Raw genomic sequence first — 20,277 nt, forward strand, 5'->3', positions numbered from 1 at the left:
TCAGGATCCATTTACTATATATAAAACACAATTTGAATTGTCAGAAGTTGTCATACTATCATAATATACGTATGGCATGTATATCTAGACTCTTATACTCGCTACGTAGTCCTAGAATCGACTAAATCGTAGCTTTGATACCAATAAATTTAACACCCCTTACCCGTATCCTACACCGAGACAAGGTATGAGGCATTACCGGTCTTTGACATAAACTTTGACACAAACCGAGCCATACAAATTTCATCCGATCTTAAAAATATTCAAACATAAACACAATGTCCCTTCTATGGCCCACATGGCCTTTAACATGCTTCAAGGGTGGTTCAGGACTAAACTGAGTCCTTCTAAAAATTTTACAACACTTAGGAAAAACTTTCCAAGTTGGGAGAGTCACATACCCGTGTAGATAGGCTTGTGGATTTCACACGCCCGTGTCCTCAACCCGTGTAACTCTCTATTTATGATGTCAGCATAAATTAAAGATCACACGACCAATTCAAACGCCCGTGTGCTAGGCCATGTGGCGAATATAATTTTCACACTTAAGGTGCAGACTTCACACGGTCTGGGCACACGCCCATGTCCTGAGGTCGTGTCTTCCACACAGTTGAGACACACGGTCGTGTCTCTGTCCGTGTGATTACTACCATGCATACTGACTTACAAAACTAGGGTGCAGGAGACACAGGCAGGACAACACGCCCATGGGGCTGACCATGTGTTACACACGGCCTAGACACATGCCCGTGTATCTACCCGTGTGGACAACTTTGAGGCTATTTTCCAAGCCATTTTGTCACCCTTACTAACACATGCACAGTCTCGTATGCCAATAGTGAATATCATGGCATAAATGGGTTACTTAAACATCCAAAGTTTAACTCCTGCGTGACAATTACATGCCAAAGTAGACATATTTGGGACTTCATAACTTACTAGGATCGTTCAAAACATTTCCTTACTTTAAACCATTCTATGATCTAACCAAGTGACATCAATCATCCATCAAGCATAGATTCCATATTTTATTATTCATTGCCAACAACCAACTCATCACACACCTCAAAGGCATCAACACATCTCATGCATGCATCAATATCTAGGATTACAACCCAATAATCAATATGAGCCATACTTCATGGCCATATACAAAAATTAGTATACCAATATAGGCCCTCACTTTGGCCAACCAATATGACACGTATAACAAAATAATAAGTCCCCCCTATACATGCCATACTTAAATGTATTAAACCAAATATACCCCAAAATATTTGTTGATAGTGTGACTAGAGCTTCGACATCCACGATCCTCGAGCTAGCTTGGCGATGCTAAGAAAAAGGGAAAAGAGAAAGGGAGTAAGCATAAAGCTTAGTAAGTTGTCTATAACTAATAAATAACGTAGATCATACAATTTCATAAGTTAATCATGCTACTAATTACCACCACATTATCAATTTACACACAATAGACATAATAAGAATTGACAATAAATGTCATTGAAGTTCACAACTTATCTTACTCATGCTAAATTTTCCATCAAGAATCAAATTCCATACTCATGAGGTTTACGTACATACCTGTACTACTCATAGCTTATTCATATTTCTCCATCTCTTAACCTTAATCTTGAATGACCCGTTGAGCCACTTGGAATACGGAAGGACATTTGGGATTATCATGCACCAAATAGGGTGCCAAAGCCATGTCCTAGACATTGTCTTACATAAGACCACCATCGATGCCATATCCCAAATATGGTCTTATACAAAATCTCAAATCATTGCCAACGCCATGCCCCAGACATGGTCTTATACGAGACCTCATATCGATGCCATGTCCCAGTCATGGTCTTATACGAAATCACTTATCGATGAAGAAGCCATATCCCTGATATGGTCTTACATGGGATCTCGTTAATCATGGTGTCATGACATCCAAATCCTAAGTATTTCTTAAGGTCACCCGGGATTTCTGATATACAAAGCTATCATCAAATTGTTATTAAATCATTTCAAGTCAAATTCCATAAGGACATATACACATATTTCCTATAACATCAAACATTAAATACACGAGAATGAAATTGTTGAATTACTTACACACAACTTACCTCGGTCCCAAAATATTGCTACCTTTACGTTTTACTCCAAAACCTTACTTTTCCCTCGGTTTAGGTCCGAACTCCATTTTTCTTGATCTATAATAGAAAATTCCACTTGTTTAATTATCACATTGCCCAAATTAGTCCATAAATCGCAATTTGACAAAATTACAATTTTTCCATGAAACTTTCACAAAATTATAAATTAGTCCCTAAGCTCGTATAATAAAATATACTCATTTCATTTACTACCCAAGCCTAGCCGAATATTTCTTGTACTCATAGTAGCCCACATTACTCATCAAAAATAGATTTTTATCACTCAATTTCTCACCTTTTTCAATTTAGTCATTTTTAGGTGTTTTCATGCAAAATCACTTAGTAAAATATGTTAAACACACATCAAGCTCACATATTCCTTCATTAATCATCAAAAAACATGCATGTCACACATGGGTAAATTTTTAAACATAAACCCTGCTTCAAAATAAGGGTGGAAATAGGTAAATCAAGCTACGAGATCTTTAAAAATGTAAAGAACATTAAAAACGGGCTAGAGAACACTTACTATTGAGCTTGAAAATGTCAAAAACCCTAGCTATGGAGAGCTTAGAAATTTCGACAGCCACATGAAGAAGATGAGTCAATTTTTTCTTTTATTTTCCCTTTTTATTCTTTTAATTACTAATTAACCAAAATGCCATTAAGGTCTTTCCTTTAAATTTTTCCTATGCATATCTATTTTTGTCCAAAATTTTAGAAATTGGTCAAATTCCTAATTAGGACCTTCTAATTTATAATCTAAAGCAATTTCATGCTTGAAGCTTCTAGAACACAAGTTTTGCATCTTATTCAATTTGGTCCTTAAGGTTTAATTGGACATTTTATGCATAGAATTTCTCCATGAAATTTTCACACAAGCATGCATACCTATCATGGACATCATAAAAATCATAAAATAATTATTTCTATCTCGAATTTGTGGTCTCGAAACCACTGTTTCAACGAGGCCCTAATTTGGGATGTTACAGTATTAATCTATAACATAGTGGACGACAAGCTCACTAAATTGGACTCACAAATTCAATTCAACCCAACTTGGAAGATGGTTATTGAAAAGAATGAAGTTTTCTCTCAATTGGGTTGCTAAAACTGTCCAATAAGGGGGGAGAATAGCCCAAATTCGGCAAGCCATCAATAGCAATACAACTTAGCTTTGAGATAATTAAATTTAAGGCCCTCACACTCGTGAAAAAGGTCATAAATCAGCTCCCAAATAACTTTGTTAAAACCATCCAACCTCTTGCATGATTCATTCATGAAATAAAGTATGAATCAATCAACCATCAACCTCCCTCTCCACTTTCATGGCCGGCCAAGCAAAGGAGAAAACCAAGGGATCTCCAAGTTATTTTTAGTAAACTCTCATGCCATCCCTCTACTATAAATACCACCCCTCAGTTCTCATTCAATCATCATTCACTAATCTCTCAAATCACAACATTTCTTATATTTCTTTCACCACTTCCACGCATAAGCCTTCTCATTTCCCCATTTCCTTTAACTAGCATTTTCCCTTAAGGAAAAACACTCTTCGTTGTCACCTTGAGGAGCATTTTGTGAAGGAGCAATAACAAGAATTGGAGGAAGACACCATGATCGATCTTCGAAGAACTGCCAAAATCATCAAGAGTTTCTTCTTTCCCATTCTTTAATTTTGTTCTTAGTTATTCAAAATGTTTGCAAATTGTTTTGATGTTTCTCCGTTAACAATGATGACTTAATTTTGTTTTAGCTGGAATGATTACATTAAGTCGATGAAGTTCATTTAATTTATGTTAACGATGTTTTGTGTCTCAGTCCATCAAACTTCCAATTAAAATAATTTATGTATTTTATGCATTAAAATATGTTCTAATGCATTAGAATTAGTTTATCGATATTAACTAGATGGCAATTAATGGACAAAATTGGAAGGTGCATGCTTAATTTAGATCCTAACCTAATTAAATTAAAGGTTCATAATAACTCGAAAAAGCTTTATTACCTTGCATAGCTTTTAGGTTTGTTTGATTAAATTGTTTCAAACTTAACCCATCCCTATTACTTCACATAAATTCTAAGGAATTCTTAGTTAAATATGGACATAGAAATACGCATGTTTTTTTTTCTATGTATAAGATTTTGAAAGAACTTATATTAGATTTCAAACTAATGAAAGATCGAGTTGCCATGGAATTCCGGAATATTGTTTAGCATGATGAAAAAGTGAATTGAGTCAAATGTTGTAATTATTCTAGCTTATTCATGTTATTGTTGTTAACTTTTGAAAATTGCTGCTAAACCATCACATTGCATTTCATTTGCATTTAGGTTAACTTGCATTTAGTTAATTAATTTAATTTGACACCTATCACCCAAAATTATTGTGTTTTTCTTAACCAACTTGTGAATAGTAATTTTACAATTATCGATTTAAACATAGTCCCTGTGTAGATGATAACTCTCACACTTACTTATTACTTGGTAACAGCTGTGTATGCTTGCACATTCTATCGCGAACCAGCTATGTAGGGGAGCAAACCCCTATGTCAGATATATGAACAACGGTGTTCCGCGAGGTACATTATTTTGCAAAAATTAGGGTTTGCATGTTATTTATTTATTTTTCCTTTGTCAAATATCTTTGACTTTAGGAGAAGAGTAAGTTAAGTTCTTGCAAGTGAAGCAGGTTTGCATGTTATTTCCGCTACATATTATGAAACAAGTGAAGTGGGTTCGTGAGCTTGTTTTTCCTTAAATCTATACATGTTTTATGTTTTAACTTGTGGTTTATTGGAGGTTAGGTTGGGTTTAAATAGAGTGTCACTTGGGTGGCTAATATGGCGTTTCATAGTTAGGTTCGACCAAGTATGGGGTGTTACAACACGCACATATCTACGTAAATCATCCATCTCATTTTGCCAAGGCTTTGCATGTGCTCCCATAGCCTCATCTTGGAGAGGCGTGACATGATCCTGAAGATCAAAGTTGTCAAACTGCATCTTCCTCCTCAACTCCTCATTCTGCTGTTGTTTAAATCTAGAACTTTGTTAAGTCATTTGTTCCTTCATCAACCTCAGCTACTTTTGTAAACCAAATAGTTGTTATAGGGATGCGCCTTGGTCAAAGGGAAATGATAGTCCTTGACCAAAAGGATCATTGAGGTCAAAAGAATTGGAGGCACCTGCTTGGTCTGTGTTACCTAGATTTTCTGGTCGATCAGCAAACCAACCAGCAAAAAGTTCATTTCTCTAAGTTGATTATCAATGCTAGAACTTCCTGTATGGTCCAACGAAAAATTACCAGTGAAATTCTCGTTTAGGTGGGTCATTTTTGTTTTTTAGCAATATGAAAATTTGAAAATCAAAAGTTTGTCAATGCTCATCGCACCAAATTGTTGAGTATTTTAGAGTGTATGTCCCTTTCAGATGTGTTAAACTATGTATTTATATGATATGTTTATCGTTCATGGATGTGATATCATAGGTAGGTTCTCATGCATGTCGACACGTACCTTACTCTAGAGCTAACACGTGTTCTCTGGATGTGGGTTCACCTACATGGTGGTGCGAACCCATATCGTGCAGTCTCATAGAAGGGTGCGAGCACCTTACATGCGAACCCAAAGTGTGAATCGCGTAGAGTATGGGTCAGGACCCAATTGGGTTATCGGGTAGTGGGTCAGTAATAGTGAGTATAATAACAATTATTTTTCTTTACTTTATAAAAAATTTCTCAAACTTTTTCAACCAAAAAAATCATATTTCTATTTTTTTATACTAAATTTAATACTTGAATTGCTAAAATACATTAAAAAAAACTCTTTTGACAATTAGCGTTAACGGTTAATAGTAAAGTTAATAGCTTTTAATTTTTTATTTATTTTTAGTTATTTCAGCCATGTGCTATGTTGTGATTGTGACGTGTATTTCGAGAGGGCACCAATGAGTTTCTGAGTGCAAGAAGATAACTTTGTCTTTCTTCTTTCCCCGAAACACAAGAAAAGAAAAGGAATAAAAGAAAAAGCTAATCATCATTATAGATCATAATGGGAGCAGAGTTTAGATTCAAAATTTATTTTATCTTTTTCTTTTCTGGCTTCATCTGCCTTCCAAGTGCAATGGGAATAGCTCCAGAGTTCTGGTTCCCTCCTTTTTAAATGACAATCTGCTTGCTTCTTCCATGCACTCAAATGATCCGCTCCTGCATTTCTCTTATATGAACTATCCTCCTGTATTAGAAAATGCATGCTTAATTTCTTGAGCTTCATATTTATTAAAATAAAACTGGAAAACTAAGATATATAATAATCAAGGCGTTTGGAGGTACCCTAGTATTCAAAGTTACAGTGGTAATGGGAGCTGAGTTTCTGGGACAAAGGTGGTGTTGTGCTTATACTTTTGTGTCTCACGTGCTTTGTGGTTTTGGAACCAGTAGAAAACGTTTTTGCCTTCGATATTGTCGTACTTCCCCCCCCCCCTGTGCAGTGATTTGTCGTACGTTTGGGGTTCGCATCTCCCTATACTTCATCTCCAAATTTTTTATTTGCTCGTGTTGGACTCCACCACATACCTCCAGTTTGCATATCAAAATGTTACTCGAATTTGTCATGTATTCTATATATATATATATATAGAATAATTTCCTATATATTTTTTAGAAATTTCTAATTTTTTAATTTCTTTATCTTTGTGCAACATTTGTAATATGTTTATATCTTTTTAATATGTTCAATTTTTTCTATATTTTTTATAAATTTTAAATAGTTTTTCTATTTTTTTATATTTTCTAAAATTTATAATGTTCAATGTTTTTATATATTTTTAAAAAATTGTAATAATTTTTATATTTTTTATAAATTAAAATATTTTTTACATTTTTTGCCACTTGTCACAAACATTACGTGACACATGGTGAGGACAACACAAAAAAGAGAGAGAGTTATTTTTTTTTGTATTTATTGAAAGTTTTGTTACTAATGTCTGCTCTTTTTGACATAATATTTAGAATTATTCATAACCCCTATTCAATCGATAAATAGGAGGATAATATGTTTCAACTCACTTGAACTCACATCTATTTGCATTGGTTACAATACCCATACGAGTCGAACTAAGACTCTATCATCAAAGATATATACAATTTAAAAAAAATTTAACTCTAACATAATTCTTTGAGTAATATGTGTCATCAATAACTGACACATCATCATCATTATGTAATTATATTAACATTGTAAACACTGTTTAAATTACCCATTAGCCATTATGAAATCCTTAATACTTTCTTACAATATGTTAATAACTCAGTAGCACAAACAATGAAAAATAGAAGAAGATAATAGATTCAGAGATAATATCAGTTTTTCGTTTTTCGATAGCCTTTTTGCTTACAAACAAAATATTAAATAGTAATCCTCATAACCAATTCAATAGCAAACAAAATCCGTTAAATTTGTTGGCACCCTCCTTTCCTTCACTCCTCTGCGTCGGTGCGTATGTGCATTATCCTCCAGCTGGACATTCTCATGCTGCCTCGCATCTTGCTTAGGAGATCCAGTGTCAACATGGTCAATAGGGTCTTGCACCATGACATCACCCCTTCTTCAATTGGAACCTTGCCCCCAAGGTTCGAATGGACTTCTTGATGGCCATCATGGTCGAGTAGAAAGGGTAACGGTGTAACCTATTGCGCTGGTTGGCCCCGGCAAGGTTTAAGTTGTGAAATGTGAAAGACAGGATGGAGTCGAACGGATTCTAGAAGTTTCAATTTATACGCTACTGCTCCCACCTTTTTTTCCACTTGATATGGTCCAAAAAAACGTGGACTGAGTTTTTGTTGCCTTCTCAACTGAAAAGATACTTGCTGATATGGTTGAAGTTTTACAAAAGCCCAACTTCCTATTTCCAACTCCAATTCCCTTCGTTGTTGATTTTCCTGATTCTTTATTCTAATCTGAGGTTGCATCAGATTTTTCTTTAACACTCGAAGTATCTTATCTCACTCCTAGAGCATGGTTAACCAGTTCATTTCTTGAAGCACCTTCTAAATAATCTATCATAAGGGGCGGGTCTCGGCCACAAAAAGCTTTAAATGGCGTCATGCTTGCTGAGCTTTGATATGCTGTGTTATACCAGTATTTTGCCCAAGGCAGGTATTGTTCCTATTTACTTTGATCTTCATCGGCCATACTCTTAAGTACATCTCCAAGCATCTGTTTAAGGCTTCAGTTTGTCCATCAGTTTGGGGGTAGTATGCAGAACTCATACATAGCTCTGTACCTTGAAGTCGCGCCATTTTAGTCCAAATATCACTAGTAAACACTCTATGCCGATCACTAACCAAGGATTTAAGGATTCCATGTAGCTTCACCACTCCTTGGACCAATACCCTCGCTACTATTTTGCTATCAAACTTCTTCGGTAGTGAAGAAAAATGAGCATATTTGGAAAGGGGACCTACAAACACTAAAACAGTTTCTTTCCTATAAGATTTAGGCAACCTGACAATAAAATCTAATGATAAATCCTAAAATACTTGTTCTGGTATAGGTAGTGGTTGTAAAAGACCAGCAGGTTTCAAACTCTCACTTTTCATATGCTGACAAGTCTGACAATTCTTCACAAAATTTCTCACACCACGCTTCAAATTTTACCAGAAGAAATAAGCTGCAATTCTCTGATACGTACGGTTTATTCCTGCATGTCCTCCAGTTTTGGAATCAAGAAACTCTCTCATCAACAAAGTCCTGAATGCAATTTCATTTGGAACTACAATGCGCCCTTTGAACACTATTAGCCCTTCTTGCTCCTTGTAATCTTCGTGATCCTGTTGATTTTCCTTAAGTGAAGATCTTAATTGGCGCAATTCTGGATCCAAAACACTGGTCACTCTTATATCTTGGAGTACACCAAACCTAGGTTGGGATAAATGTAACAACCCTAACCCCTACCTGTCACCGGAACAGGGTTTCGGAGCATTACCAGAATATCTAGAACATGTTTCAATTCATTCATGCAAATCACTATTCATTAACCGAGATTATTCATAACGTCCCTTAGTTGGACCCTCAAGATCCAAAACGAGCATTAGAATCGAATCGAGACTTAATCGGGACCTCTAAGAATTTTTCATGAAATTACAAAATTTTTCCAAGTTGCAGGGCTCACACGCCCCGTGCTAGAGGCCGTGTTCGACCCTGTGTAACTCTCTGACATGCACACACAGCCATGCCACACGCCCGTGTGCTAGGCCGTGTGGTTAAATAATTTAATTCATATTAGGCAAAGATTTCACACGGCCAAGTCACACGCCCATGTTACCAGGCCGGGTGTCACACACGGTCTAGACACACGCCCGTGTGTCTGCCTATATGGACAAAATGAAGCCATTTTCTAGCTTCATTTCTCACCCAAAATCACCCAAAAACCTGCACAATAAACACTTAACCAATTTCAACCAATTCAAGTATTTAAAGTAAGCAATTTCATCATTTAACAAGGCATACCATTTCATACATAAATAGTTACCAACTCACCTTATCTTAAATTAGACATTCACGAAATTGGGTCACATGAACTTAGCATAACACATGTGGATATATATATCATAACAATTTACTAATCTTTTCCCAAAATGAACCATCATTAGCCATTCCAATGGCTAGGTTACAAAATGACACTTCAAGCCACTATTGGCCAAGTTTCCCTATACATGCCATTATACCAAAATGATTTCACTAAAATCATAGATGAGCTCATCAATCAAACATATACATGCCACTATTGGCTAAATTCCCTAAACATATACAATCAATCAAACATGTTGGTCACTAAAATCTTCATATTAATCAAGTAACATAGATGAGCTCATCAAGCAATGTTCTTTTAAGTCATTATCATTTATCTCAAGATTTTCATTCCAAGTCAAAATTTATATGTCCATTGGATCATTGAAATTCCAATGAAGTCTAAAGTAGAACACTTGAGGTGTACGATTCAATAATTTGTCAATTACTATCGAGGGTAACCCTTAAGGAACTTAACCAAGGAACACACTCTCGAGCCATATGTCGTATGACAGGATCACCAGTCCAAGCTAAATCTTTTATATAGCGTAGGCTCCAAAGCTTGATTAGGATTACCAGTCCAGGCTAAACCCTAATCTTAACGCATTGATTAGGATTACTAGTCCAGGCTAAACCCTAATCTTAACGCATACTCGAGAGGTATTGTATTAGGATTACCCGTCCGGGCTAAATCCTTTATATAATAAAGTCATTGGGATTACTCGTCCGACCTAAATCCTGTCCACAACAAATGCAGGACCTTATTAATTTCGGGAAAGCATATACATTCATCAGAATTCAATGTTCAATTGGGACTTAACCTTTTATCATCATTTCATGCATGTATAAATTTTTCCATCATAACATACAAGTAACGCACATTAACATAAATCACATTACATACAATAAAACATTCAATTTACATAATTACATATTCGGTTAAGTTACACGAACTTACCTCGACACTTGTCCGCATAAGAATCTACTAATCCGAAATCTTTTCCTTTCCTCAATCTAACCTCAAGTTTGTGTTTTTTGGATCTATATAAATGAATTTAATCATTAATTTCATACATTTCTTACTTAAACGGACTCAATTTACGTCCTAGGAAAAATTATCATTTTGCCTCTAACTTTACCAAAAATTATGATTTTGTCCCTAGGCCCAGAAAATGAAACTTGTGCAAATTACTCCCTATTCCAAGTCTAACTAAAACCCCATTACAAATTTTCTAGTACATGTTTACATAAAATTTCAAAATTTTTCCTTCAATTTCACAAGTTTACATTTTGGTCCCTAAATCAAGTTTTCATCAAAAATCACTTTGTAAAAGTTGTTTATCTATCAAGAATCTTTCATTTTCTACCATAAATTTCTAATTTCCTGCATAATACATCCATGACCCATTTTCATACCTTGATAACTTTTCAAATTAATCCCAATTTTTCTTTACAACCAAACTGGGATCTCTAGCTCTTGTGCTCTCTAAGGAGTCATATTAACAAGTGCCCCTCGACTTGCAGAATCTGTCATTCTCATTTCCATCGGGAGCAACCCCTCATAGAAATACTGCAAGAGTGACTATTCAGTCAGTCCATATTGTGGGAAATTTGCACACAACTTTTTGTACCGCTCTCAGTAATCTAGAGCGACTCAATCTCTTTTTTATGGATTCCTACAATATCCCTCCTTAGTTTAACTGCTCGAGCTTCTAGAAAGAACCTGTGAAGAAATAAATGAGACAAGTAAGACCATGTATTGACAAATCCTGGAGGTAAATAAAATAGTCGTTCTTTAGTAGAGTTGGCTAGCAAGAAAGGAAAAGCATGAAGTTTAATTTGATCCCTGGTTACTCCCTAAGGCTTCATGCTTGTGCAGACCATATGGAATTATTTGATATAGGCGTTCGAATTTTCATTTTGTAACCCATGGAAGGTGGGCAATAGATGAATCAGGTCAGATTTAAACTCAAACAGTTTTCTCCACAGTTGGCATATAGTTTTCTCCACCATCTCGTTTGGTTTGGCGAATGAGAAAATGCCATCTATGTAAGATACGATTTCGAACTTGGGATGTGGTCATTTACCATCTCGAATGGCTTCTCTTTGCAGTTTTCTAGCCAACTTCTCTATTTTGAGACCCCAGTTTTGATCTGGTCATAAAGAAAACAAAAAAAAAGTTAGAAAAAATTATTTCCAATCCCCAGCAACAGTGCCAAAATTTAATGGGCGTCGAAACCACCAAATAAAAATAATTTCTATAATAAAATAACTCTAAATAATAGTAAAGAGTAATAGGGTCGACTCCATAAGGATTGATGATTATGATAAACTTTCATGTTTTTCTCATGAACAAAATTTTTTCGTGTCGATAATCGTGGTAATAGACGTGCCCACGACTCCAAATGACCTGCTAAAAAATAAATTAAATAAATTATAGGAGTTTCAAAATGACTAGAAATTAAATAATTGTGATAGCATAAATAAATAATTAAATAAATGGAAACTAGAATTAAATTGGGAAATAAATTCAGATTTTGTAAACAAAGTTATAAAGTCTTCGCCCTAGACTCGGTGGATTTTGATTTTTTCAACCGATCCTTGAAAATTAGTTGATCCCTCCAAACAATAAGCTGGTTATAGCAGCTAAGAATGTCCTAATCGCCAATTTTTCCTCTCATAGTTGATCCCAGTACACCCCTGCAAACCAACCCTTACCGATTGTCTACCCGTAATACATGCATTCGCAATTCAAGACCCTGATAGCTTTGCGTTCTGAAGAACCCAACTCAGATTAATGGACTCAATCGCATAGGAAGTTTAAATCCGATCACAATCGCTGTTAACTTGTTCACAAAAATCTGAATACAGCAGGTCGACTCGTCTTCCCAACTGTATGCCAAATCGACTCCAACCCAATGCTCTTTTTGAATTGAAAAGTTAACTTTAAGGGACAAATTTGTCAATCCAAATATTCTAGAGAGATAGTGAATACCAATTTGAAGGATTTTTAATACGGATACGTTTCTCACGACTCCTGACCAGAAAGAATACTAGCCTAAAGCTAATTTGAATTTAGTGAAGCATCAATTTAATCATGCTTTGGTTGGCTATGCAAGTGGATTTGAATAGAAATAGTCATAGATGAAATGGGAAGGACTTGGGAAACAATTAAGCCAAAAATTGAAATGGGAACAAAAGTTGGTAGAATGCCTCCACACTTTCATGCAAAATAAGAAAGAAAAATAAATTGATTTCTATTCAATTGCCAGGCAAATCAAAGAGTCTTTTTTCAAGTGCACCACACCACCTATCTATACATAAACCATATGCTAATTTTAGGCTTGTTCCACCTACCACTAACTACATACATTAATATCAAATTTATTTTCTAATTTTGGCTTTTACAAGGTAAAATTCTAACCAGCCCCTCAAATGTCTAAAATTTACAATTTAGTCCTTATTATATTTCCCATGCTTCAATTTAATCCCTTCTTTGCTTGTCTTTGATTTAAAGCACCCGAATTTCATCCTTGTCAATATTTAAACACAAAATTCATCAACTAGCAGGAATTAATTCAAGAACAAGTCGAGTTAAGAATGAAAAATATGCAAAATAAATAAGCTATCCGTTTCTCACCCCCTAAGGTATTATATGTCTATAGGCGTAGGATTAGCAACTACTACTAAAGCGCAACCCTCTAAATCATATAAGGTAAAGCTCTTTTTCTAAATTTTACTTGATTATTTCACTCAACACTCACTTATATTACCCAACTTCGATCCAGGGAACCTCATCTTATCGGTGTCAAGCTACCTTAAGTCTTATTGAGCATTCATCAACACACTTTGAAGCATTTAAACAAAACAACCATTGGGTAAAGTAGTAATATAAACCATATCAATCCATAACATTAATCGAAGTTAAAACATCATCCAAAGCAATCCCCAGCCGTATTAAGTTAGCTCATGGTTGGGCTACACAAATTCAAGAACAGAATCATCAATATCCCAAAATATAAGTTTAGAACAGAAAAATTGAAACAAAATGCAAAGGAAGAAATCTAGGTTTCAAAACTCCAATCCCCCCAACTCGGCATGTAACACCCCGTACCCGAGACCGTTTCCGGAGTCGAACACAAGGTGTAAACGGGTTTAATTTATTACTTAAACAGCTCATGCAATTCATTTTAAAATTTTCTAGACAAGTTGGCTAACTGCATCCCAGTTTCATTAAAAATCATATCTTGAGTTCTGAAACTCGAAATCCAATTCCATAAATTTTTCCTGAAACTAAACTCATCTATCTATCTACTAAAATTTTTCCAGAATTTTTGGTCATTCCAATTAGTACAGTTTATTAGTTAAAGTCTCCCCTGTTTCAGGGTTCGACTACTCTGACCTCTGTGTATTACGAATCAGATATCTCCCTGTACAGAGATTCAATGACTATTTTGTTTATCTCAAATAAAACTAGACTAAAAATAAGGAATCTGTACATATAAAGCATGACTTCTAATTATCATTGTAAAATTTATGGTGAATTTCCAAAGTCAGAACAGGGGATCCAGAAATCGTTCTGGCCCTATTTCACAAAATTTTAAATATCTCATACAATATAGCTCATATATCTGTTTTACTTCTTCCATATGAAAATAGACTCATCAAGCTTCGATTCAATAATTTATTCATTAGTTAATTCCATTTCTACTATCTTTAGTGATTTTTCAAATTCACACCACTACTGCTGTCTGAATCTATTTTATGGTAAAATTTACCTATTTCATGGTTTCTATGGATTAGCTAGTAATTTGACATACATAACACCATATATGATCAACCATGCCATACGGCATAATAATCAAATAGACTTAGACTATTACTCCATCAAAACCGAATTATCAAGGCCAAATCTACTGAACCTTATAACTAAGCACCTATAAGGCTAAATTCAAACTTAGCATTTAAGCCATATTCGCATGGCTAAAAGTTTACATATTGAGGTTCAAACAAAACATAATAGCCTATACATGCCGTAATGTTCACCTATATAACTAAGAAAAGATACCAAAACGTTGCAAGCTGGTGTGATGACTTTGACGATGATCCAAACACGCAAAATGGGTCAAGGAAATCTAAATAGAAAACAAACAAACACAAACAAACAAAAAAAAATGAGTATTCAACCCAGTAAGTCATAAGCAATACTATACATACCGTTGATATGAGATTACGAGAAAAATAATATAAAATCAATCAATTTCAGTCATGCCGAATTATGTTACATTCACATATTTTACTGACCCAACCACAGGCCAATGCTTACTATCAAATCAACTATCAACCAACCAAATGCTTTAAAACCTTCTCTCAATGTATAAAACAATGTCAAATTATATACACTCATGCATATTCGTTTCAGGCCTCATTTTGATATTTCGATTAATAGCACAAACGCTATATGCTTTCCATATGCTACTTAAACCATCAACCGAATTCGCACACATAGTGCACAAGGATTTTCGCACACATAGTGCCAAGATACACCGCACACTTAGTGCCCCAAAAATTCAATCACGAATTTAACATTCAAATCAGCACACATATTGCCTTTCAACTACGCACACGTAGTGCTAGTATCGATTTCTTATAGTAAGGCAATTTAATTAACTCAATTGGCACATACGGCCACAATTATAAATGCATATATATATGTATAATCAATCTCATGAAAGCTTATGGACTTACCTTATATAGTTCGAAATGATTTCCAACCGTCTACTCAATATTCTTTGTTTTTCCCTTTGCTTGACTCCCCTCCTTTGGGTTCTTGATCTAGGATAATTAAATTCGGTAGTTTAATCACTTTGTTAAATACTTATACATATAATTCAATGATTTTTACATCATCTTACAATCACCATTATTCAAGACTTTGAAATTTCCACAAATGTTCATCTAATGCCTCTAGGTCAAATGTAATATTACATCCAAATTCACATAGTTTCTGTTATATCTAATTCTAATGTACATAATCATAATTCAATTCAACATTATAAACCATTATCACCCATTTAGCCGATTATAGGGAATTAAATATAATATCTCTAGGATATACTCTACATGGCCGAATATACCACATTAATTTTTTTAACATTACCTATGTAATTACCTATAGGTTCTTATACCTTAAATTTCACCCATTTAACCTTTTAGTGCCTATTTATCATTCCTTTGATCTTAACCTAAATGACAACTCCCATTCTCCATATGTCAACCGATTATTCATAACATCAAGACTAAAATTTTGCACCTTGAACTTCATACATTTATAAAAACTTTCATAACTCATTCGCCCCTATCAAGAACCATTTAACATGCAAGGAAAATAATCATAGAGGAAGGAATTAACATTCTAAATAAACTCAATTTTTTTTGACCGAATGTACAAGGTGCCTCTAAACTACTCATCCAAAATCTTTACCCCATTCTAGTCATTCCCCTATTGTTCCATACAATATGAAAATAACCCCTAATTCTAACACTTAATCATTCGGCATATTGCCCAAATCACCATCAGAAATCTCAACTTTCTTGACATTACCGAGAGTGCATCCACAATTTAACTTAGCATATTATAAAACCAAATCAACAAATTCAAAGCTTACCTCCTAATAGCTAAAGATGAATGCCGAATTGCTCTAGGTAAATTTTCCCTTCTTTTTCATCTTTGTTTCGGCTTTGAGAGAGGTAGGAAAAGAAGATGAACACCATCCTCTTTCTTCCCTTTTATTTAATTCATTTTATTACAATTATTAAATCATTTGTTAATATAAAATTTTTTTAAATTTGAATTAGTGAAGCATTATCATTTCTTGGCCGGCCACTATGTTTATTATGGGTAAATTGACATGCAAAACCACTCTTTTCAATGCATGTTCTAATAGACCATTGTAAGATTAACCTATCACTTTCCAACAATGTTTCATATAAGTCCATTTTAATAAATTCACATAAAAATGATCAAATTAATGCATGAAACTTTCACACATGCATTTACTCACATCATAAACACAGAATATAACTTTTAATTACTTATAAGACTCGGTTTCGTGGTCCCGAAACCACTTTCCGACTAGGGTCAATTTAGGGCTGTCACAACTCTCCCCCACTTAAGGAATTTTTCGTCCCCGAAAATCTTACCAGTGAAAATGTTTGGGTATCGTTCTTTCATAGAGTTCTCGGTTTCCCAAGTAGCTTCTTCAATCCCATGTTTGAGCCATAATACCTTCACTAACGGAACCTTTTTGTTTCGCAACTCTTTCACCTCGCGAGCTAGGATACGAATCGGTTCTTCTTCATAACTCAAATCGGATTTAATTTCAACCTCTGCTGGATTAATTATGTGTGATGGATCGGATCTATAACGTCGAAGCATCGAGACATGAAAAACGTTGTGAATCTTTTCAAGTTCAGGGGGTAAAATCAATCTGTATGCGACTGGTCCAATTCGTTCAGATATCTCATACGGTCCGATAAACCTCGGACTCAATTTGCCTTTACGGCCAAATCTGAGTACCTTTCTCCAAGGTGAGACTTTAAGAAACACCTTGTCTCCGACTGGATATTCAATGTCTTTTCTTTTCAAATCCGCGTACAACTTCTGACGATCTGAAGCTGCCTTCAAACTTTCACTGATTACTTTTACTTTCTGCTCAGCATCTTTAATCAAATCGACTCCGAAGATTTTACTTTCGCTAAGTTCGGTCCAAAACAGTGGTGTACGGCATTTACGACCATATAAGGCCTCGTAAGGTGCCATCTTAATGCTTAACTGAAAACTATTGTTGTAAGCGAATTCAATCAAAGGTAAATACCGCTCCCATGAACCACTAAACTCAAGGATGCAACATCTCAACATTTACTCGAGTATCTGAATTATCCGCTCGGATTGACCATCAGTCTGGGGATGAAAAGCGGTGCTAAAATGCAACTTGGTACCCAAAGCTTCTTGCAATTTCTTCCAAAATCGCGAGGTGAACCTCGGATCTCTATCCGACACAATAGAAATAGGTACCCTGTGTAATCTTACAATCTGAGAAACATACAATTCAGCTAGTTTATCCAGTGAATAATCCGTACGTATGGGAATAAAATGAGTCGATTTAGTCAGTCTATCAACAACAACCCAAATCGCATCTTTCTTACTTGCCGACAATGGCAACCCAGATACAAAATCCATCGTGACTCAATCCCATTTCCATTCAGGTATCATGATCGGCTGAAGTAAACCTGTAGGCACTTGATGTTCCGCTTTCACTTGTTGACATTTTAAACACTTCGAAACAAAATCGGAAATGTCTCGTTTCATACCATGCCACCAAAACTGACGTCTCAGATCATTGTACATTTTCATACTCCCCGGGTGAATTGACATTCGGCCACAACGAGCTTCGTTCAAAATCATCGAAATAAGTTTTGAATTTCTTGGAACACATAAACGACTTCTGAACCTCAAACAATCGTCATTATCAATTTGAAACTCTGATTCCATATTCAAAACACATTCAGCCCGTTTTACAACCAATTCATCATCGACTTTCTGAGCTTCACGAATTTGATGAATCAACAATAGTTTGGCCTTTAATTCTGCTACTAACACATTATCGAATAGAACAGACAAATGTACGTTCATCGCTCGTAAAGCAAACAGTGATTTACGACTTAAAGCATCCGTAACCACATTAGCCTTTCCCGGGTGATAGTCAATGACAAGCTCATAATCTTTTAACAACTCAAGCCAACGTCTTTGTCGCATATTCAGATCTCTTTGAGTCATCAAATATTTGAGACTTTTGTGATCCGAAAATACATGGCACTTCTCACCAAATAAGTAATGTCGCCATATTTTCAAAGCGAATACGATGGCAGCTAATTCGAGATCATGGGTTGGATAATTTTTCTCATGTGACTTCAATTGCCTCAACGCATAAGCTACAACTCGACCTTCTTGCATCAATACACAACCCAACCCAAGTAAGGATGCATCACTGTAAATGACAAACTCTTTGCCTGATTCGGGTTGCACTAGTACTGGAGCTTCAGTCAAATAAGTTTTCAACTGATCGAAACTTTTCTAACATTTTTCTGACCATTCAAACCTAACATCCTTCTGAAGTAGCCTCGTTATTGGTGTGGCTATCATCAAGAAACCCTTTACAGACCGTCTATAGTAACCAGCAAGCCCTAAAAAGCTTCGAACTTCAGTAACATTTCTCGGGGGTTTCCAATCAAGTATGGCTGAAATTTTGCTCGGTTCAACTCGAATTCCCGATGCAGATACTACATGCCCTAAAAAGCTAACTTCTCTTAACCAGAACTCACATTTACTGAACTTAGCATACAACTGCTTATCCCGTAAAATCTGTAACACTAATCTCAGGTGCTCAGCGTGTGCAGTTTCATCATGTGAATAAATCAAGATGTCATCTATGAACACAACTACAAACCGGTCCAAATACTGCCAGAAGATTCGATTCATCATATCCATAAATACTGCAGGGGCATTAGTGAGCCCAAACGGCATCACTAAAAACTCGTAGTGACCGTATCTCGTCCTAAAAGTAGTTTTAGGTATATCCGAGTCTCGAACTCGCAGCTGATAATAACCCGATCTCAAATCTATCTTTGAGAACACTGAGGCTCCCTTCAATTGATCAAACAAATTATCAATACGCGGTAACGGATATTTATTCTTTATTGTCACTTTATTCAACTGACGATAGTCGATGCACAACCTCATGGTTCCATCCTTCTTTTTCACAAACAATACTGGTGCACCCCATGGTGAAAAACTCGGTCGAGCAAAACCTCTATCCGTCAACTCTTGCAACTGAGCTTTCAAATCCTTTAATTCGGTTGGTGCCATGCGGTACGGCGCTATCGAAATTGGTGTAGTCCCAGGTACAAGTTCGATGCCAAATTCTACTTCTCGAACGGGTGGTAATCCCGGTAACTCCTCAGGAAAAACATCTGGATACTCACGAACCACTAGTACCTTTTCAAGTTTCTTTTCTGACTCTTTGTGACTAAGTACATACGCAAGATATGCTTCACTCCCTTTTCTCATATATCTCTGAGCGATCATCGAGGATATTATTTCTGGCACTCCGTTCAAGTCAGTAGACTCAATTCGGACTATCTCATTATTTGCACACCTCAAATCAATGGTCTTTCTTTTGCAATTCACCACTGCATCATGCACGGTCAACCAATCCATACCGAGAATAACATCAAATTCATCAAACGGTAAGAGCATCAAATCGGCCGAAAAACAGGAATCTCGGATTATCAGAGGACATTTCTTACACACTTTGTCAACAAGTACATATCGACCCAAGGGATTTGACACTCAAATTACGAACTCAGTAGACTCAACTGATAGAGTCTTACTGGATGCTAAAGTCTCACATTGTGACAGCCCTAAATTGACCCTAGTCGGAAAGTGGTTTCGGGACCACGAAACCAAGTCATAAAAATAATTTACAGTCATGTTTGATG

The 20,277-nt window shown here is 35.6% G+C and overlaps 1 protein-coding gene across 1 annotated transcript in view; it reads right to left on the reverse strand.

Annotated features, from left to right (window-relative positions):
* Positions 1-8,249: 8,249 nt before the first annotated feature.
* Positions 8,250-20,277, reverse strand: part of LOC107945524 (uncharacterized) — a 34,964-nt gene continuing 22,936 nt past the window's right edge. Inside the window, exons 2-4 of the mRNA XM_016879608.1 lie at positions 11,805-11,870; positions 8,806-9,019; positions 8,250-8,652 (exon numbers count right to left, since the gene is read on the reverse strand). Of these exons, the coding sequence (XP_016735097.1) occupies positions 8,250-8,652; positions 8,806-9,019; positions 11,805-11,870 (683 nt within the window). The remainder of the gene's footprint in view (positions 8,653-8,805; positions 9,020-11,804; positions 11,871-20,277) is intronic.

This window comes from Gossypium hirsutum, chromosome A08 (genome assembly GCF_007990345.1).
Source record: "Gossypium hirsutum isolate 1008001.06 chromosome A08, Gossypium_hirsutum_v2.1, whole genome shotgun sequence".
NCBI classification, from domain to species: Eukaryota; Viridiplantae; Streptophyta; class Magnoliopsida; order Malvales; family Malvaceae; genus Gossypium; species Gossypium hirsutum.